A 23,122-nucleotide genomic window follows, 5' to 3' on the forward strand; every position below is an offset into this window, starting at 1 on the left:
ATATAGCATACGTACAAAATGCTTATTACTGAGAACTACTAGAAAAAGTATACTACTTAAATTCCATCAGTTCTAAAATGAATATATAGGATTCTAAAAAGGTATTCTAATGTTACAGTTTGATTTACAATCAATGTGTACAGTGTGCTTTGTAACAAGACTGCCAAGTGTAAAATGTAAGCCACATACTTCGAGTTGCTTGCTGGCTTCTTCATTTCTCAACATCAAAGATAATTTGGTCCGCAGACTCCGGAAATGCATATCACTCAACATGTTCGCCCTTTTGATTGTAACTTCATTGACGGACTGTAGAACACATGATGTTAATGACAAAAAATGAACAAATGGCTTTATAGATTTACAGCACCCATTAAGAGTTACTCATTTATTTATTTTATTGAGGTTTTATGCATTTTGGCTCTAATGTTTGTGCTGTGAATGTTTCAAAGTAACAATGGATTACAGGTAGATTACAGACAATTTTATAACAAAGCCGTGTGTAGCACACGTAAAAAGGATCCTGGGAGAACATGGTTCAGCTGCTAGTATAAAAACACAATAGTCATTCCTACTAAAATGCCTCTAATTACACATGGAAATATACTCAAGAACAGTCCTCATCAGTAGCGAAGAGAAAACTTGGGGTCCGATTCAGATATGGAGGCAGATGTATTAAGCCTTAACAAGAAATAAATGCAAGGGTGATAAAGAGAGATAAATGTCCAGCCAATCGCATCCTAACTAACTTTTTTCTAACACAGCCTGTAACATGGTAGTTAGCAGGTGATTGTCTGGATGCTTATCTCTCCTTATCACCCTTGCATTTATCTCTTGTTAAAGCTTAATACATCTGCCCCATGGACTGGAATGCTTTGAATAGCACAATGTGCCAAAAGTTTCAATATGGGCCTGCAGACTATCAGTGATTGACAGTCTGCTGTTCCGGGTGGTAGTGATGACCTTGTTTCCGTCTCTGTTTTGGGCAACTGACAAGACCAGGTTCTCCTTTGGAAGACAGATATTTCCTGGCCTCTTTGTTAGATCGGCAGCCTCTAGATTGTGTGACCTCATGGATCACACAGCTGGACGTTTGTGTTGCATGTAAATTGATCATCACATATGCAAGCGGGTGTGGTATAACTCACCGACAGTCGGGATCCCGACAGTCATTATGCCGACGTCGGGATCCCGACTGCCTGGCCCCTGTAAAAGGAGTATTAGTGAATTGGTATGTTTTTTTTTTTGTTTTTTTTTTCATGTATTGTGTTTAAGTGTTTGTTGATGTATACTGGATTACAGACAGATGTTAAAAAAACTTAATTTTGTTGTCCTGTCATGGGGCGATGACAATAAACGAATCTGAATTGGTATGTGGCTATGATGAAAATAAGACACAACATACAGGAAAGGTACAGCACAAGGGGCCATATGTACTAAGCTTGAAAACTGATAAAATAAAGACAGTGATAAACAGCCAGCCAATCAGCACTCATAACTGCCATGTTACAGGCTGTTTGAAAAATGACAGGTAGGAGCTGATTGGATGGTTGCTTATCACTCTCCACTTTAATCACTTTTTGCAGCTTAGTACATCTCGCCCAAGGAGAAGTGTATTAGGACACAATGTTAGACTGTATCTATTCTAATAAAAGGTTGATAAAACAATAAAGATAGTATAAGTTGTGACAAAGCTTACCAAGATGACAAGCTGGCAGTTTTCTGAATCATAGGTTACTGAAAATGCTCCAACTGCTTTTTTGAAATCTTTATGGGCAGATTCTTTTGCACACCTATATAAAGGAAACAAACAGGTGAAAAGTGTTAAATATTCTTTAAGGAGTCACAACTTCTTTGATAATGCCCCTTATACGAAAACTTTTATTTTTTTATTTTTATTAAAACACTTCTATGAGTAGAAGTTGACCGTAAAGCCATCATTCTTGCAGTTTTCAAAACAAATCTACAACTTAAAGCATGTAAAAATACAGCACTAAATGCACCTCTATATGCATGAAAGGATTCCAATACATAGCAGAGTTCCAATGTCCAACACAGCCCACACCTAAGAGTTCTGGGATAAAATACCAAATAAAAAGAGAATCTTACTTACCTAGCACCAAACAGGTAGATTCTCTTTTGCGCTCAAATTTCAGACTGCTGGTGGTTATGGCAAGGCCCCTGATTCATCCTTTATCTTTTTCCCCATTCTTATTTCACCATGTTGGCTCTTATTTAGGAGGGGGTTGGGTTAGCTTTTAATTTTTTACCCCAAAAAGTGGCATTATCATTTAAAGTTTTAGTATCATTTTAGTAGTATGTGATTAAGGTTATAAATTATGCTTTGAAGGAACAAAGAATAAAAAAAGGAAATTCAAATAAACAGGCAGCATGGTGAAATAAGAATGCAGCAAAAAGATAAACAGCGAAAAGGGCATTTTGTTATCCACGTAAAACTAAAATTAGTTAAAACAACTCTATAGAATTGTGCATTGATGCCCTAAAAAGGATGATTATGTCCTACCATTATGCCAAAATTACTAAGTGATACAGCACCTGTCACAATTGCTTCAGCATGACTTCAAACTAATCCATGTTATTGCTGCATTTGATTAAGCACTACAGGTACGAAGTTTATAAGATATCAACAACTGTATTCTTTTACAGTGTGACTTTATATAGATTCATATAAAACCCTTTAGTATCTGCAAACTGGAGCACTATTTCCTCATTGTGACCATTATATTTATTTTAGTTTGTTTTCACCTGCTGCATGTATCAGAAATGAACACAAAAAACCTTCCTAAAATCAAAGCTTCACAAAAAAAAAAAAAATATTTACATGGTTAAACTCTAGAAAACGGTGTAACAAATACATTTTAACAGGGACTGTTGAAATGTATTCATTTAACCCTTTTCTAGAATTCAAAATCCCCATTTCAGACACAGTCCGCTTTATGCATCCTGGTAATATGTGCAGAGAGAGTTATGGCCCCCCATACACTAGGCAATTTAGTCTTTTTCCTGCGATTGCAGTTATCAATCACAGGAAAAGAGCCCAAATGGAAGGTGAATGACAGCAGGTTCGTTGAGATGTGCGGTCCTGTTCACATCACACTGGAGCCTGTGAGTCTCACTGGCTGCACAAGCAATCTGATTGCTTGTGAGCTGTGCAGGCTTGGCTTGGATCGCATACAAGAGGGCAGCATACAATACTACCACGCCGGGACCTTCCCGTGCGACTTAAGGGGATGGATTGCGGGTGACTTCTCAGAGAGAGAAGTCGCCCTAATGTATGGGATTCAGATTTGAGAGTTATTTCTGTGGAGGTTATTTTTTTCAATCCAATCTATGACATGAGTAAAAAAAAAAAAGTACAAACCCTAAAAATCAATTTTAAATTTTTCAATAAAGATTCAATAAATATTTATTGCTTTACTGAATTATTGTTAATGGAATCTTTTTCTTCTTATGAATATAAGAAAAAGTTAAATGGGCCAAAAAAAAAAAAAAAAGGAGAGATGGAAGGATGTCATTTACAGGAAAGACTTGAATAGATTGAATAGAGATGTTTATGAGCACACTTACATTTGTCGCAAATCTTCAGGTACTTCCAACTTTACCTTATGAAAGGTATTTTTTGTTGCTGGCTTGTTAGGGTTTACAGATCTCAATCTTTCTATGGTCACAATCTCATTATACGTAGCATCACAAGCTGCATATTCTATTACGTAAAACTAGGGTGGAAAAAAAAAAAAAAAAAAACAATAAAACATAAGGTCATAATATTATACCTACTATATCCATCATTTGTTAGCTAGCCCACGTGTAGCTGAAGGACATAACAGCAAGAGAACCTTAAGGAAAAATTATGAAAATCCAATCAAAAAATTGAGCAAAAGAAAAAATAGACTTATTCCTACCTCACCCTTTATCATTCTAACTTTAGCAAGCCACCAGCAGCATGGCTCTTTCTCATTCGCTCTGGAATAAACCTGGAAAACATATGGAAATGTAATTAAGAAGGTTTTTACATTTTTAATACAAAGTTTTAGCAATTTGACAATCAAGGTCAAATCTCAAACGCAGACAATGCTTCTCATACATATGAAGAAACAGAGGAACACCAAGGATAGTCCTCTACTATGTGCTTGCAATCTAGGACTATGAAGAAAACACAAACCTCATAACAAAAATAAACACATGCATGGCAACACTAGACAATAGGGGGTATACAATTAGCTCCGATAGGTGACACTTATGAGGGATTAAGTGAAGCATAACCTCTGACCCATTTTGCAGCAATAAAACTTGGGTCTGGAAACTCTGCCTGCTTCCTACGTATAATTGGCCAAAAAATGGGGTCTTTATGGGCCGGACAAAAAAAATGGCTGTGGTGACCCTTGGGTTTAAATTGCAGTAATAGCCCATTTTTGCAGCTGAAAAAAAATAGCACAGCTTATTGGATACCCCCAATATGTTAACTTATGTTTATGTTATGACACAATACTATTCTACGCGATATTATTTCGCTATGCAAAAAAAATAAAACGAAAACGGGCATATATCGCAAATACTGTACACGTGTTTACTGGAAACATTGAATACTGTCTAATGTATTTATCTAGACACAAGATAGACAAGTTGACGATGTTACTGCATGGAGATGTTGCCAATAGCCCCTAAAAGTACTGCCTGATTTTGAAGCAGACTTGTGAAATTTTAGGGTATGCAAACAAAAATGAACTAGCCCTGCAGTACCATGAGTGCAGCACATAGCCGCGCTTATACCCTTTCAGATAGGAGACAAGGGAGGGAGTTTATTGGGTCTAGCATGCCAGAAAATGACGGTGTCTCAGCTAAACACTGGTAAAGAGAGCAGGGTCAAGAACCCAGAACTTGCTTTCACATTAAGTAAAATCCCGGATTGCTGCGCTTTCACATGCAATAACACAGGATTTTGCTGCAAGTGGCAAAGAGGTATTCAAGAGAAGTCATGTAATAGATAGACCACATGTATGGGCTATGGAAAAAATTTTGGTACTTGTGTAGTTTCACGGCAGCAGGGAAACCGCGTGCTATGCAATGGTACTTGTGTCGTTTCAAGTTGCCCCTGCCCACGGATCGCATTGCATGCAATGTGATTTAGCACACCTCACTATACACATTTAGCACTCCCCCCACTACCCATGTACGTGTCCTCCCAGCCTGTTCACACCCCCCCACCATCCATGTCAGCGTGAAGTTGATTTTATAAAGTGTGGCGAGTGCAGTGAGCCACCGAGCCCCGTGAGGGGACGCTGATAACGAGCCCCGCGAGGGGATGTGGATTACTTGACTTGTATTCCGCGTCCGCTTGCCACGCTTCGGGCTTGTTTTTTAGTGTACAATCCCCATGCTTTGGGCTCGGTTTCAGCGTATGCTCACCACATTTCAGACTCGGTGATTTGCCACACTTTATAAAATCCACTTCACGCCAATGTGGATAGTGGGGGTATGAATAGGTCAGGAGGACGCGTACCGCGGGGATTGCTGCACTTCGGGGTGAAGTGGATAGTGGGGGTGTGCTAAATCGCATTGAATCGCATGTGATTTGTGTGCGATCCCCGGGCAGGGGCAACTTGAAACTACACAAGTACCAAATCTTCTTTATTAATTCATTAGATAGCGTCACTCTCCGATTACCTAGATAATCTGGTAAATGAACCTATAGAAACATGGGGCGTTGAGAGTCCGGCAGCCATGTGGGATGCTGGAGGAACTGCCCTTTTTCAAAGGAGCAGTCATTTACATAGCAAAATTGGGATACGGTTAATAGGTCTACAGCAAGTAGGTCGACATGCATTAAGGTCGATAGGGTCATTAGGTCGACAGTCAAAGGTCGAAATGGGGTTTTTCCACAACTTTTTTGAGCCGACATGCGGTATTTCATGCCCTACCACTAGGGTGCGGAGGGAGAATAAAATGGTGTGCTGAGCATAGCGAGGCACCATGTCCGAAGCATGGCGATTGCAGCGAGCCATGCCAGGGGACGCGGAGCTACGGTTCATTTGTCCATGTCATATGTTTGAGTGGCATAAAAGATTTGCTAAAGATGTTGGACTCATTATTTTTTTTTTTTTTTTAAAAGCAGCAATCATTTACAAGGCAAACCAGGTCTTCTAAAGGATTGCCGGTTAAAAAAAAAAAAAAGGAATTCAGAGTTTGGTCCACATCTTGCACCTTCAGCACACTTGTACCGAATACATTCGGACGCATTTATTCTTAAACTGAAGAAGGCAGTCACTGACCATAGGGTCTCACAGATCATGTTATGAGACTGGCTTCTCAGCGAGTTTGTGATCCAGTCGACAGGAAGACCAACTTTGGAAGCATTTTGCCTTAACACCTCTGGAGGATGAAGAAAGGCTTTTAGGCCTTTGGAATTGGATCTTCATAGATACTCAAAGAAGCAGAAAAAAACAACGTCCCAGAGTAAAGTTTCTTTCATTTTTTCTTCCAAATCTTTTAGTCCAAAGAACAGGAAGAAATGTAAGTGCTCTTTCTTATTTGCAATTATTTTGTCCAATTTCTAACCAAAACAGTACCTACCCCGGAAAATGGATGGTCTCTTAAGAAACATTTTGATTCCATGTCCGCTTGCCAGCTCCGTAACCTAGGCTGACACCTTTGAACAATGAACTCCCCCCCCAATTAGAAGCTGATTCTTTGATGTATTCCATTAGAGCAGTGGTTCCCAACCTTTTTTCTCTCCCGTACCCCTTGATTAGGCTTTTCATTTATGAGTACCCCCTCCTCTCAATTTGAAATAGCCACAGAACTTCTGAGTGAAGTGGGAGTGCTATGTGTGTACTTATATTAAGGAGTAGCGGTGGAGTAGTGTGCGGTCAGGAATCTGTTCCCTCTGTGCCTGGCCACTGGCTGTGTCCGGGGTTCCCGCTAACGCCTGTAAAATTAAAGCCACGGTTTCCTCCACCCGTGTCAGATCGCTGATGTCTGAGGGCAGCCGCGGGTAGCTCCCAGTGGATTGTTGGTCAGGCAAAAGCAGGTGGAGATGCTAATGATGCTGCCGTCGGAACCAAAAGTGATGCAACGTGGTTTGTCTCAATGGCAATGGGAGATTTTTTCCAACATCGGGAAACTTCTTTTTATTTTTCCGCCATTATCAATATTATTTTCAAGTACCCCCCAGGGGTACTAGTACCCCAGGTTGGGAACCACTGCATTAGAGGAAAAAAAATCTGTTCTTGGAGTACCCGAGTGAAGACAGTCAGAATGTCTGGCCACAGTTTCCACTGCCTTTCTTTATATAGGCCAACAACAAATTGGGTACAATTTATGACTGGTTCCAACTCAGAGAGGTGGACTCAGAATGGAAACTGGGTCTGGTACTTATGTATTAGCTGGGCGCCCGGCTACGCTGACAAAGTAGCTTTGGCTACATTGTCAGCGTAGACATTGCCGGGCGCCCGGCTAATATGTGAGGGCCGGCGGCCGGGCGTGGGATTCAGCGGTGGGCAGCCGGGGATGGGGGGGGGGGGGGGGGGGTGTGGCGGCTTTACTTACTAAAAGGACGGGCAGTGGGGTGGACAGTGAAGGCTTCGGAGATTCAGCGGCGGCTGGGCGCGTCGCTGCAGCATTGTATGTAATTCAGCATTGTCACCGCTGGGGGAGCATCACATGGTTTCCCTGCTCCCCCAGCGGCACTACGCTAATAGCGTACACGGGGAGGACTGTCATAGGGGCCGTGATGCAGGGAGCCAAGTGCCGGAGGCGCCGGGGACATCCTGGATGGTAAGTATAATGCACACTACACACTAACACAATCATATCCCCACTATCCACATCATACCCCCAGTGTCCACATGGGCGTGGAGTTAATTTTAGAAAGTGTGGCGAGCGCAGCGGGCCACCATGCCCGAAGCGTGGCAAGCGAAGCGAGGGGACGCGTATCCGCGTCTGCTCGCCACACTTTCTAAAATTAACTCCACGCCCACGTGGACTCTGGGGGTATGATGTGGATATGAGCCTCTATGTATTAGCACAGCTCCAGCTACGTAAGTTATGTAATTGACGTAATTTGCGTAACTACATAATTTGTGTAAGTTACGTCGTTTACGTAGCCAGCATAGTGGTGTATTGGTATTCTCAATACACCACTACGCAAAATACGTAAGGGACGCCCTGCTAATACATAAGTACCAGGGGTCTTTTTTAGACACACATTAAACGGAGGTCAGGTGGGGCATAGAGGGTGAAGTGCCTGACTCCCAGCATCACTATCTATACCCCAGTGTAACTGCAATGTTGCCAATATAAAAAAATCTAGAAGACTTTAGTATTTAGCAATTTTTTGTCAGCATAAAATTAGCTGCCAACGTTTGGAAGCACTTACTAAAAAAAGTACATTGCTGTAACGGTGGAGTGGACAATGTTACAGTTCTCAAAAATTGTTTCACTGGTGGCGTGACATTTTATTTTATTTATTCGCAGATGAGTAATGTTAATTTAAAGTAGAAACAAAGAATGGTTATATTTTGGACTACATTGTGCACTAATATTATAAAAAAAATGGAAAAATGTTCTATTTTCTATTTAATATTATCGAATAATTTCTCTTGCCTTTCTAAAATGTCGAGGTCAATGCTGCAGCTCATTAGATGTTGCCCTTCAAATCTATATAAACAGTAACAAAACACTAGCCAATGGTATTTATTGTTACTAATATTTGAAAACAATGCTTTGGGCTTTCGTGATTGTTATTTAAAAAATATACTATAGGTTAAAAAAGTTTCCTTTAATCATAGAACATTTTAATGGTGAAAAAAACAACAGCTACAGAAGATAGGCATTACACAACATACACACATCAATATGTTCATACCAGGATACAAAAAGTATTATAGTATTAATTTAGGGGAATCTAAAAAAAGGCAATAATTTAACATAACCAGCATAATGTCCCAAAAAATTGTTTTCCTGAAATACTTGACAGCATCCCTTTACATTTCATCAAAATAGTAGTTTGAACAGGTAAATTATGCATGCAAAGTTATTCCAATCAATATCCCAATTAAAGGCATGTACAGTATGGCAACACTTTTAGCCTATGGACAGATACCAAGTGGTTTCAGGTCTTAAGTCATATTAGTTAAGATTATGGGGTATACTTAATGCGGGCAGCGCGGGGGTTGGTTCGGCGAGGATGGCTTGTTTTCAGCAAGGATTGAGGAAAACAAGCCATCCTCGCCGTCAAACCGTTGGCGAGCCCGCTGCATTTTTTGTGGAGAGTCCGACGTTTTCATGACCACACCAGCGAGGTGGAAATGGCGTGTGAAGAGGACAGCGTTGAATATCAGCACTGCTCGCTGCCCGCATTGAATATACCCCCAAGACTATGAAAACATTAACCTCCTGAACCAAGCTACAAAGTAGCTACAAAGTAGCTACAAAGTTATTGAGCCCAATAAAATCAAATAAAATAGGTGTGCAATACAAAGAATATGGTTTCCTGTAGAAAAAAGGACAAAAACTGACATTCCTCACAACCTACCATGAAATCATCTTCGCCTTTCACCCTCAAAAACTAAAGAATAAATGGGAAAAAAAAAAGAAGAATAGTTTATTATCCATCATTGGGTTTTAGAACAATACAGGGATATGTATGAAAAAGGTTAAGAAGAATAGACTACCACAAAGACTACTTACCTCAACTTCATCACTTTCGTTTATGTCCTTATTGTAACCTGAAGGTGGCGGAAACCTTACATCATGGAATGGTATCTGTCTCTCTGGTTGCCAGCTGTAAAAACATAAGTCTGTTATATTTTCCACTGTAATTTATAGCAATATTAACAACCTGCGCAAAGTAATTAAGTTTTAAAAAAAGAATTAAACACCAACTGTTACAGCGTGTCAAATGACCACATTTGAAACAAGGAGTCAGTAAAATGTGCTTTTTTTGCCTCAGTAGGTGAACAGTCTCAATAACATTGCCTACCTTAGGCTAGGCAGGGCAATATACGCAATAAAATTCAGGCAGATGTGCCTAAATATTGGTTTAATGTAGCAAAACGTCTAAAGGGAAAAAAAGAAAAACCTGCTGTCGATCACTTTTAGGTGTATTAAAAAGAAACATTTTGTGGTTCTCAGATCAATGCTCGGGATAGGGATGAAATCCACTTTCAGGTGTACTTATCTATTTTCGACTGCCGCATGGTCCTGGCTCGTCACCACTCAAAACAGACATTTACAGAGGACTTCTCAAATTGCTCCTAAACCTACCAAATCCGATCCTTATATGCATGACCTTGGTCGCGCCTTCCACACTATGCGGGTGAGACCAGGGTAGCGCACCTGGGGTTTTCCTGTTCCCATTGGCCCAGGACCCATATCACTGCCCCTAACAATTACCTGGGTTCTCCACTCTGTGTGAAAGATTATAAGAAAGACTATAAAAAAAAAAAAAAAAACCCACATCCCTTATACAAGTTGGCACTTACTGAGAACATGCTCCAGTCTTTTGATACAAGACAATGATAAAGGACCATGTTGCTTTGACTCACAGACATCAGCAAACCGGATCACCACAAGATTGGCATCAGAAAGACACATCAGGTAACACACTGCAGATACAATATTGTGACCTTTGTATTGTAGCGTAACACTTTCATAAAATAGATTTATGAAGTGGGATAGTTGATCCAGGAGACCAAATACACGCCTAAGCAATTGTCTCGTAACTGGTGTATACAAGAGCATTACTCTATGAACATCTTCACAATCTCCTGCAACATTCTGATTGGGAGGTCTGGAATTTTAGTCCTGCTCAAAAAGGAAGCACACACTGGGCCAACACACATGCCAATATTAAGGCATTTTCTAAGCGACTTTGCTTAGTTTGGCAAAGTCGCTTAGAAAATGCCCCTACATCGGTGTGTGTGCGTAGGCACTATAGCGACAGCAATGTGCGTCCTGCGCATCACTATTGCTGGCCGAGATTGATGGACAGTGTCAATCAATGTTGCTGGTCACCAGCGTTCTCCACCAGAGAACACTGGCGCTGTCAGCCCGCTCAGAACACAGAGCTTGCGCTGTGTGTTTGGGCTGTCAGCTCTGTGTGCTTAGCGACAGCACCACAGCAGTGCCCAACCTATCATAGCTAGGTCGCCCTACACACATCACTATGTGTGTAGGGCCTATAGGAATAACTCCATATCTACATGGTGCACATGGATCTAATCATTGCAAGGACAATAAGAACTATTATCTGATCTGTAAATCATGTGCCCATCCTGAAAGACAATATTTTTAAAGGACAAATTGGTCATTTTAAACCAAATGATTCCCAAATCAATGCGTGTGAACAAAAAATTGCTATAAATCTGAACAAAACAAGATCCGTACTAGAAAATATAGCCAAAATGATAAATATTGATTGGTGTGAATAACTGCACCAATCAGCCACTGTGTGATCCTTTTGCTTAGTCCAATTCTGACACACATTGTACCTGACACATTGACAACCAACAGATATCGTGGCCATACACATAGATATCTCACAGTGTATATATGGCTACAATACCTGGGCGCCTACACAGGGGAGGAAGCATTTACCTGTTCCTCTCACGTGAAGTAACAAGGTAAATGTCAGTCATGAGCTGCTGCATTACCAAATAATATTTTAAGATTGGCAGGGTGAATACACTGGACAATTATCGTTATCAGGTGGATCGCCCAGATAATTGTTTAGCCCTAATGTATGCCCAGTGTCCTAAGCCAGTGGTTCCCAAACTTTTTTGAATCACTTCGCCCTTGAGCATCAAAACAATTTCACGGCACCCCTAGAATGTAAATTTTATACATTTTTCAGAATTTATCATTAAGTAAGTAAATGTGTTTATAGGTCATACTTGGGGGTCAGTTACATGGTAAGAGACAGGATTTGCTACTGTGTTTCCACGTCATCATTGACAGCACTGGTTCCGCCTGCGATATTGATCATAAATCATTTTAATTGGTCCTGGGCCACCCCTGCCAGTGTCCTGAGGCACCCCAGGGTGCCACAGCACACAGTTTGGAAACCACTGTCCTAAGCAATAAAATCCATCAAACTCGGTCACCTATGTGTCCAAACTAGACACAGACCCATCTGTTCGCCATCATGCCAATCACTCTAAACTACTGGTGATCAGATACACAATAAACCTATGTAAAGCAGCATCATAGGACAATGGTTCCCAAACTGTGTGCACCCAGGGGTGTCTCAGGACACTTATAGGGGTGCCTCAGGATAGTGGTCCAGGGCAAATTCAAATTATGTATAGTCAGTGCAATAGGCAAAACCAGTGCTGATGGCTGCCAATCATAAACTATGTGGACAAACAGAAGCAAGTCTTGTCCCTCACCACCATAATTAAACTAATTCTAAAAGCAAGGATTATACTTACGATAATACCTTTTCTTCGGAATACTTCATGGCAGCCATTACATTGGGTTTATCCCCCTCTCTCTCCCAATTAGACAGGTAGTTTTTTCTCCCTAGGACCCGACTACTCCTCTTCCTTATCCTATATAACTGAGCACCTCCCCTCTGACCATAGTCTTTTGAATGTCTCCGCTCCGGTCCTAGGGAAAAAACAGAAACAGGGAGGGCTAAAAAATATAGGCTGCCATGAAGTATTCCGAAGAAAAGGTATTATCGTAAGTATAATCCTTGCTTTCTCCTTCATACTTCATGGCAGCCATTACATTGGGATGTACCAAAGCAGTAGGGAGGGCTATACAATACCTCAAGCCAACGCTTGTCTTAGGACTTCACCACCAAACCGTGCTTCTGCCACATCCAGGGCATAATGCTTAGAAAACGTGTGTAGAGATGACCAAGTAGCTGCTTGACATATCTCTCTGGCTGATACATTCGCCTCTCTCGCCCATGACACCGCCATTGCCCTTATCGAGTGTGCCTTAATACCCTCAGGGACTGGACGTCCTACTTTTTTGTGGGTAAAGGAAATAACATCTTTAAGCCATCTTGAAATCATTTGTTTAGCCGGAACGAATCCTTTCTTCGCACCTTGCGGAATCACAAACAAATTCTCTGACTGTCTGAAGGCTGCAGACCTGTCCAAATAAATTTTTATGGCTCTAACCACATCTAACGTATGTAAATTCTCTTCTTTTTTACTTGAAGGATTTGGAAAGAAACAAGGCAATATAATTTCTTGATTCAAATGAAAAGAGGATATTACTTTTGGCAAAAAAGAATTTTTTGTTTTCAAGACCACTTTGTCTGGAAAAATCTTCAGATACTGATCCTGTATGCACAGCGCTTGAAGTTCACCAACCCTTCTGGCTGAGGTGATCGCCACCAGGAAGGCCACTTTCCATGTCATAAATTTAAGACTTGCTCTATCCAATGGCTCAAATGGTGCTGACATGAGTCCATTCAGAACCAAATTAAGGTCCCATTGAGGAACCATAGAACGAATCCTTGGACGAATCCTCTTGACAGCCTGACAGAATCTCAGACTATGATCCGCCAGCCTTCGGTCTAATAACACACTTAATGCTGATATGTGCACCTTCAATGTAGCCACTGCCAGGCCCTTGTTGAACCCGTCACACAGGAATTGCAGGACATGAGATATGGTCGCCTTTGGAAATTGAAATCTGCCCTTGGACCACTTCGCAAATACTCTCCAGACTCTATAGTAAATGGCGGAGGAAACCTTCTTCCTAGCCTGAAGGAGTATTTCTATCACCTCTGGCGATAAATGCTTCTCTCTCAACTGCTGCCTCTCAATTTCCACGCCGTCAATGATAATTTCTGCGGATCTTAGCACCTGATTGGTCCCTGCGACAGAAGATCTGGTGATACTGGCAGAAACAGAGGCCTCGCCACTGCCATGGTCTCCAACATCGGGAACCAAGCCCTTCTGGCCCACAACGGTAGGACTATTATCACATGGCACTTCTCTGATCTGATCTTCCACAGCACCCTGTGAATGAGGGAGAACGGCGGGAAAACGTAGGCTAGAGCATAGCTCCACCTTTGAGACAGGGCATCGACTCCGCATCACCCGTGTGCTGGGTACCTGGAGAAAAACCGGGGAACTTTTTTGTTGAGAGACGTCGCCATGAGATCTATTTCTGGCATGCCGAAATGTTCTATTATGAGCTGAAAAACTGACTGCTTTAGTTCCCATTCGCCTGGAATCAATGTACTGCGACTCAAGAAGTCTGCAATTTGATTTTCTTCTCCTGGAATGTGCAATGCCGAGATAGACTGGAGATTTACTTCGGCCCATGACATTATGTTCTCTACTTCCTCCAACAACACCCAACTTCTTGTGCCCCCTTGACGGTTGATATAAGAGACTGTCGTGACGTTGTCTGAGAATACTCGAACATGTGACCCCTTTATATCTTCTGCGAAGAACCTTACAGCCTGCCACACCGCTCTCAACTCTCTGTGGTTTGATGACCATTCTTTTTCTTGTATCGACCACCTGCCTTGGCACGACCTTCCCATCCCATGTGCTCCCCAACCGGAGGCGCTGGCATCTGTAGTTATTACTACAAATGATGGGCTTTCTAGCGAACACCTTCTTTCTCTCAACCGATCGTAGCTCCACCATCCTAGAGATTCTCTTACTGTGTTTGGGATCCTTATTATTTGATCCAATGATGCATGATTTCTTGAGAACTTTAGGAGGAACCATTGCAATGGCCTCATCCTCCATCTTGCCCACGGAGTGACCTCTACTGTTGAGGCCATCATCCCCAGCAGACTCATTGCAGTTCTTAAGGGCAAGCGAGGATCGCCGTGAATGAGTGAAATTAACTGCTGAATCTTCTCGCATCTTCTTTCGGAGAGAGCTATCTGGAAAGAGATTGTGTCCACTAGTACGCCTAGGAATTGAATTTTTCTTGAAGGGATGAGACGACTCTTCTCCCAATTGATCATCCAACCGTGCTCTTGGAGGAACTTGATGGTATAATCTCTTGCTATTACGCTTTCCTCTTCGGATTGTGCTGCTATCAGGATGTCGTCTAGGTATGCCCACACCATAATTTTATGCCTTCTTAACCTTTCTATTAACACCACTAGAACCTTTGTGAAGATTCGGGGAGATGAAGTTAGACCGAACGGCAGGCATGTAAACTGGAAATGTTTTTCTTTTATGGCAAACCTCAGGTATCTTCTGTCGTTTGGAAAGATGGGGATGTGAAAGTACGCATCTTTTAAGTGGATAGCTACTAGATAATCGTTTTTTCTGATCCCCATCAAGATAGATTTGGTTGTTTCCATGTGAATTTTTTTCTTTCTTAGACGATCGTTCAGACTCCTTAAATCGAGGATAGTCCTGAACCCGCCTGAAACCTTGCTTATGACAAACAACCGGGAGTAATATCCTAGTCCTCTTTCTCTTAATGGGACTTCTTCGACCGCTCTTGTGTCGATTAGATCCTGCACACTTGATTTCAAAACTTCCTTTTCGGTTTCTGATAGAGGAAGTTTGGAACTTAAAAATCTTGCCAACCTTGGCTTCGACAGAAATTCTAACTGGTAGCCTTGGGATACTATCTCTAGCACCCATTTGTCTGAGATGTTTTGTTCCCAGATGTGAGCAAATTCCAGGAGTCTTCCTGCTACCGGGATTTGCTCTATGGGACTTCTGGCGTCACTGCTTTTGAGTTGCGCCAGAACTTTCGCCTTTTTTCTTAATGTACTTGCGAAAAAATGCCCGCGACGTACCTGAGGCGTACTTGTCACGAAATGGCCTACCTGGCCTATATGATCTGGCCTGTCTATACGACTGCCTGTTGGAATAGGAATTAAACCTACCCCTCCTATCCTGGGGTAATCTCACGGATTTACCACCCGACATCCTTTGAATCATTTGGTCAAGCTTACTTCCGAAAAGAAAGGCTCCTTCATACGGAAGTGTAGCAAGTTTATTTTTAGAATGAGAATCTGCTGAACATGATTTTAACCAAAGGGCCCTTCTGGCTACTACCCCTGATGTCAGGGATTTGTCCGAGAAGTCCAACATGTCTAATGAAGCCTCACAGACATAGTCCACGGCCATTTGGATTTGCGCCAGACTTTTGCCCATCTGGTCACGAGAAGCTCTGTCTTGCAGATCATCCTGCAATGCTGCACACCATATTCGTAATGCTCTGGACAGGGAAGCTATGGCTACGCCAGACTTCATTGACACTGATGTAGATATGTGCAATCGTTTTAAAGCACTCTCCATCCTTTTTTCCATAGGGTCCTTTAAGGACGCCCCATCCTCTAGTGGTATGGTTGTACGGGTAGTCACTTCAGAAACGGATGCGTCTATTTTAGGTACGCTACTCCACTTCAGAAACTCCTCATCCTCTATAGGAAACATCTTATCGATTCTCTTAAAGGACCCCACTCACTTGTCTACATTATTCTATTCCTTTGTCAATATGTCCTTAACGACTTTATGGACAGGAAAACACCTGCCTTTTCTTGATCTGTCCTCGAATAATGTATCCAACTCTGTTTTAACTGGTTGTTTATAATTCAAGGTTTTATAGAGGTTCTTTAGTACCACTTCCACCAAACCTAGATCAAACAGGCGTTCGTCTTCAACGACTTCTCCAGACTCAGCAGTGGAACCACCTGAACCATCATCAGAACCGGGGCCACCACTGATCCACAATCATCTTCTAAATCCAAACTGGTCTGAGACCTAGACCTCTTGTTGCTAGCATACTCTTTCTTTGAGACAAAATTTTTCTCCATCCACTCTCTAAGCTCCGATATCTGATTAGACACTGAAGAAGCTTCCTTCTTTTGAAGACAACTTTTACATAACACATTTTCTCCCGTAAACGATTTGTCACATTCCGGGCAATTTTTATCCAATTTCTTCTTAGCTGCTTTCTTTTTTGCAATTACAGACACACTAAAATGAAAGAAAAGATAGACTAACTAACTAACTCCAGCCTCAGCATAATAAATAACCAGTCCTCAAAGAGGACTTACCTGGGCAGCGGTACATTCATATTAGGAGAGGCATCTTCCATAATGCAGAGCTTAGGATTCACCTCCAGCTGGAAAAAATGCAGCAGCGCCTGTTACACCGACCAGGCGCTATATATACCGGCACTTCCGGTATCTGGAACGGACGCGGACCTGCTGTGGAACGCAGGCCGCGTGCTGAAGCGCCGGAAGTGCATGTCACTTCCCCCCCGGCGTCTACAGAAACAACAGACGCCGGGTATACACACGCCGGATACTTCCGGTAACCTGGAACGCACGTGGCCTGCCTGTGAGACGCAGACCGCGCGACGGAAGTGCGCATCACTTCCTCCCGGCGTCTGCTGCACAGACAGCTACAAACAGATGCCGGGTACAGTAACCACGCCGGACATGCTGCCGCTGCTTCAGAGTGCTCTGAACTCCACCACATCTGCCCTGGCAACCGCTCCTCAGGCTCCAACTTGGTGAGTTCAAACAGACTATTTGGGGCACGAGTTCCACCCAATCTGTCCTGCCACTGTCTGGGTTATAGGCACCGCCAACCCATCAACTTAGCACTGATCCATGCCACCGGTCTCGGATCGGATCAAATATAGGGTAAGGCACCGCCAACCCCTAGCTGCCAGGTTAATACCCTATCTATACTAACCTAACTACCTGCTTACAGACAGAGGAGACAGGAAAAAAGACTATGGTCAGAGGGGAGGTGCTCAGTTATATAGGATAAGGAAGAGGAGGAGTCGGGTCCTAGGGAGAAAAAACTACCTGTGTAATTGGGAGAGAGAGGGGGATAAACCCAATGTAATGGCTGCCATGAAGTATGAAGGAGAAACACAATTTTATTAATTTAATATTTTTTCTGAAGGTCTCAACACAAAATAAAATTTGGCAAAGGGGTGCCACGAAAAAGAATTCTAATACTCTAGGGTGCCGTGATTCCAAAAAATGTTTGGAAACCACAGTCAAAGAAGGACAAAAATTCACAGCAACCTAATTTAATTACTGGATAACGCATAGTGCTGATATTTCTATTAGGCACAAATATACCCTGAAGTGGTGCACAAAATCAGAAAGTGTTTGGTAATGAAATGCAGAACTGCACATGAAAGTTACAATTTTACACAGGGATAAAAACATGATGTGATTAACAGTCTCAGTATGTCTGGCATTGATGAAACCAGGTACTTACTTATTCTCAAAAGTTACAGTTATGGAATCCTCATGAACATCTTTTACGAATGCCTGTAAGAGAGTAAAATAAAGTCTCATGATATCATTCAGAGATAACAGTACATGCATCTAAATGAGAATATATATATATATATATATATATATATATATATCCATATACACACACACTTTATTTATTTATAGTTTCTTATATAGCGCAGTATATTCCGTTGCACTTCACAATTGGAAACATGGAGGTAGGAGGGGGGGTTTCGGCGGCACTCACAGCATAAAAGAAACTCAAGGAGACAGTGTTTGCCTTAACGTTTCAATTTGTGTTTAACGAATTTTCATCAGAAGTTCTAATGAAAATTTGTTAAACACGAAATGAAACGTTAAGGCAAACACTGTCTCCTTGAGTTTCTTTTACGATGTGAGTGCCGCCGAAATTCCCCCAGGATATCCATGCTATTTTTGCTTCTAGGAAGGCACCCAGGATTTTATTCACACAGAGAGTAGAGTGCCGATACCCACATCCTAAAATATATACCCACATCCTAAAAAATATATATATTTTTAAAATGAAATGTCCATAAACCGATGAATGAAAGCGGTTGATTGTGAATAGCTGGCACTCTGGGCTCACTTACAACCCGGCTGCTCCCTCGATACCTGGATTCACGGGTTGTAGTAATCTAAAAGAACAAATGGGAGCGCTCCATAGTGCAATATCATAAATTACAACTTTTATTAATTAAAATGATCCAAGTTAGGAAAAGTACAAATTAACGTATCACAACACGCGGTTAGACAGAACCATAGTGTTTAAAAGCGTAGTTCTCTGTGACCCGCACAGCGTGTTGGAGTGGTTACACTGTTTCCATCTCCAGGAAGCAGATGACGCGAGGCCACACCCCTACACTTTTAAGCACTACGGTTGTGTCTAACCGTGTGTTGTGGTACGTTAACTTGTACTTTTCCTTGCTTGGATCATTTTAATTAATAAAAGTTGTCATTTATGATATTGCACTATGGAGCGCTCCCATTTGTTCTTTTAGATAGATATAAAATAATTTGGTACTCTGGGTAATAAGTTCTCCTACCTGGGTGCCTTTCTGGCTAAATAGACATTCACATTTGTTCATCAATAGAACTCCAAGGATTTTGAAAACCAGTAGGTCTTTGTTAAGGTGCATACATTAAATAAGCCGATTGGGATCTCAACATTTCATGGCCCCCACTGCCATTTCCGTAACACAACAGTGTCTGATTTTTACAATACAAAAACACCAATTTGTTAAGTGGCATTGGTCATAACCAGACATATGACTAGCATCTGAGAGACAACATAGGTCAAACAAAATGCTGTACATTCAGAAGATCAGTATTCACTATACTCATAAGGCAATATACAATAACCACACATTTTTGAGAAACTGTCAATACAATCAGGTTCCATTTTTATAGCAAACTCACACTGCCAATAACAAAGTATTCCTACAAGGTACAGTAAATGGGAAACACCCTCAAATAAGAAAATAAAAACCCTTAAAGTCTGTATGCGGATCAATTGGTCAGCGACCAAATTGCTGAGTGTCCTGTTTTTATTAGCGACCAGCGATGGTTGCTGATGAAAACAAGACAATTTGCTGGGGGAAGCCGCTGGTCCCAGCGAACAATGCAGGGCTAGTCATGGGAGCATGCTCCCGGCGACCGTCGCCCTGTACGCATAGTGATATGGTCGCTCAGCGACCATATCCCCGGTGATTATTGCTGAGATTGCCCCGAGTGTATGGGGCTTTAGATGTTTGGAAGTTAGGATTTTTACATTAGACAATGTGCCAGCAAATGTCGACAGGAGTTTTTCACAGGATTTTGTATCTATGTGAACATGGGCCCCCAGTTAGTATAACGCATCCATCGCATGACTCTTGGGCTCGGCACACTGTTATATTGTTCCTCAAGCCCATTACCCTCTTTTGAGCATACACCTCTGCCATACCTTGATTATTAAGGGGGACCCAAAGCACACTGAACATCTGGGCCACCACTCATTAGTTGCGCCACTGGAGAGCGTTACTCATTGCTTCATGGTAACTTGTAATGTGACACAGCGAGGCACCGTGCCCGAAGCATCGCGAGCGAAGCGAGGGGCTGCGGTTGACTTCCAACTGTGTCGACATTCGGGTAAAAAAAAACTGAAAAAAACCCATGCTGACCTAACTCATTTGTCAAACTAAACCTATCGACCTTTTTCCATGTCGATCTAGAAACCTGTTGACCCAACGGTGTTGACCTAATGACTGTCGACCTAAACGGGTCGACAGTATGATCCACACCCACAGATATGACCCCATACATCTTGCTGCAGTCACACATAAAAGCCTTTCTTGGAATGCTCACATAAGAATCTTCTAGCATTGCGCAGCTTTTTTGCAGAAAATGCTAGTCTATAGGCAATGCAACTACACGAAGAGACTGTGCAGATTTATTGGATATACTGATGATGTCGGCATGGGAACTCCAACTGGTAGGATGCTGAATGTAAGCATGCTGGCTGGGTTAGGTATCAGTGTGCAGGATACTTAGGGTTAGGCTGTTAGGGCGGGGAGATTAGCGTTAGGTTGCAGAGAGGTAGGGTGAAGGGCAGGCTGAGGAATGTATACTTCCCTGATCATCAGTATGCATCCAGTCTGAATCTGTAGGCGAAATGCTATAAAGCAGAACCAGCATCTTTTTTTCATTACAAGTTCTGTTGTGCTCCTTATACATACCCAGTCACACACTATATACAACAGTCATATCAAACTAATTAGCTCAGTCTCCTAGTACAGTGGTTCCCAACCTGGGGTACTAGTACCCCTGGGGGTACTTGAAAATAATTTTGGTAATGGCGGAAGATGAAAAAAAGTATTTTGATGGCAGAAGAAGTCCCATTGCTATTGAGAAGAACCATGTTTTGTCACTTATAGTTCTGTCTTCAGCATCTCATTGTGTTTTTGCCGGACCAGCAATCCAATGGGAGCTACCCAAGCTGCCCTTAGACATCAGCGATCATCTGCCCTGCCCTGACACGGGTGGAAGAAGCAGCGGCATTAATCCTGCAGGTTTAAGTGGGAACCCTGGAGACAATACACAACCAGCGGCCAGACACAGAAGGGCATTATTCCTATCCACTACTCCTTAATATAAGGACATGCATAAGGACATGCATACCGCTCACTTCCACTCCACTCATAAGTACTGTCTATATTTTAAATTAAGAGGAGGGGGTACACATCAATGAAAAGCCTAATCAAGGGAGAGAAAAAAGGTTGGGAACCACTGTCCTAGTACATACTAGCCATATCGTGATGTGATTAAGACACATTTTAGGTAAAAACTGCCAGATTTTGCAGAGCTGAATGTGGCAGCTCATTTACTTCAGGCATCTTGTGCTGCATGGCGTATTGAAGCTAAATGTATGATGGGTTTTATTTTTGTATTATATTAATAATCAATCAATATTGCCTGTGAAATATCTGAGTCAAGCGATAAAATACACATGGTGCCAATCCCTACAATTGTATGAATTAAAGTCAAATGGGACCACACAGACTACGATAGATTATCAGTAACAAAATGCCCAGGCTACCACATTTAGGGGCTAGTCACACTGCAGGGTGGCTGCCACTTCTACCACCGATAATTCAGCAAAATGGTTAATCCGACACAGTGCCGAAATATAGATGATTCAACTATACAGAAATATCTTCTTTAAAGTAATTGAACAGTCATTCATATCAATAACAAAACGAGGGCGATGTAGCAAAAGTGGAAAATCTGCCCATAACAACCAATCAAAGGGGGTTACTCAGTCCTGACCACTGCTGTGCGAATGTGCACAGCAACCGCTCATCAAAAGACAGCACGCATACGGATTGTAGTGTGCATGCACGGGGCCAAACACCCTGTTGTCACTCAGCAGGCTCCAAAGCAGTTTCAGTGAGGGCGTGTGACATCAGCACCAGCCTCAGACGATTTCTAACGCAGAGTTGTGGAACAATCGAGGTTTACGCACAGACTGAAAAAATACATTCGATGGTGAGAGAGTTGCGTGTAGATTTGCAGCTGGCACTCGCAGACTTGCATGTGTGGGAATTCACTTTGTCAGGGCGGCAGCTATCTGATCGCACCGCTCTGCAAAATCCCCCATCAGCGATCAGGTCTGAATGACCCCCAAAATCTAGCTAGCATTTATCAAGCACATTCATTAACCCCTTCCTGACAGAGCTAGTTTTGGCGTTCCTGACAGAGCCATTTTTTTCAAATCTGACATCTCTCACTTAAGTGGGGATAACTTTTTTTTGCTTTTACTTATCCCAGTGATTTTGAGATTGTTTTTTCGTGACACATTGTACTTCAAATTAGTGGTAAATTTGGGTCGATACAGTCTGTGTTTTTTTGTGAAAAATACCAAAATGTCGTGAAAAAATGGAAAATTTAGCGATTTGCAAAATGTTAAATTTTCTGCTTGTGAGACAAATAATCATACCACTCAAAATAGTTAATAACTAACATAGACCATATGTCTACTTTATATTTCCATCATTATTTCAACTTCCTTTTAATTTTTTTGGACACTAGGAGGCTTACAATATGAATAGCAAATTCTCAAATTTTCAAGAAAATTTCAAACACTGATTTTTTTAGGGACCAGTTCAGTTCTGATGTGACTTTGAGGGACTTGTATGTGAGACACCCCCATAAATGATGCCATTTCAAAAACTGCACCCCTCACAGTATTCAAAACAGCATTTTGGAAGTTTGTTAACCCTTTAGGTGTTTCACAGGAATTAAAACAAAGTGTAGGTGAAATTTCAAAATTTCATTTTTTTTGCAGAGTTTCAATTTTAATACATTTTTCTAACGAATACAGTAGATTTTACTAGA

General features: G+C 41.8%; 1 protein-coding gene across 1 annotated transcript in view; it reads right to left on the reverse strand.

Moving 5' to 3' along the window:
* FMR1 (fragile X messenger ribonucleoprotein 1) overlaps nt 1-23,122 on the reverse strand; it is a 43,755-nt gene that overhangs the window by 15,287 nt on the left and 5,346 nt on the right. The window contains 7 exon segments of the mRNA XM_083159454.1: nt 190-306; nt 1,697-1,790; nt 3,586-3,734; nt 3,921-3,992; nt 9,551-9,583; nt 9,706-9,799; nt 18,210-18,262. Of these exon segments, the coding sequence (XP_083015580.1) occupies nt 190-306; nt 1,697-1,790; nt 3,586-3,734; nt 3,921-3,992; nt 9,551-9,583; nt 9,706-9,799; nt 18,210-18,262 (612 nt within the window).

The sequence above is a fragment of the Crinia signifera genome, chromosome 9 (genome assembly GCF_055691185.1).
Source record: "Crinia signifera chromosome 9, ASM5569118v1, whole genome shotgun sequence".
In the NCBI taxonomy this organism is placed as follows: domain Eukaryota; kingdom Metazoa; phylum Chordata; class Amphibia; order Anura; family Myobatrachidae; genus Crinia; species Crinia signifera.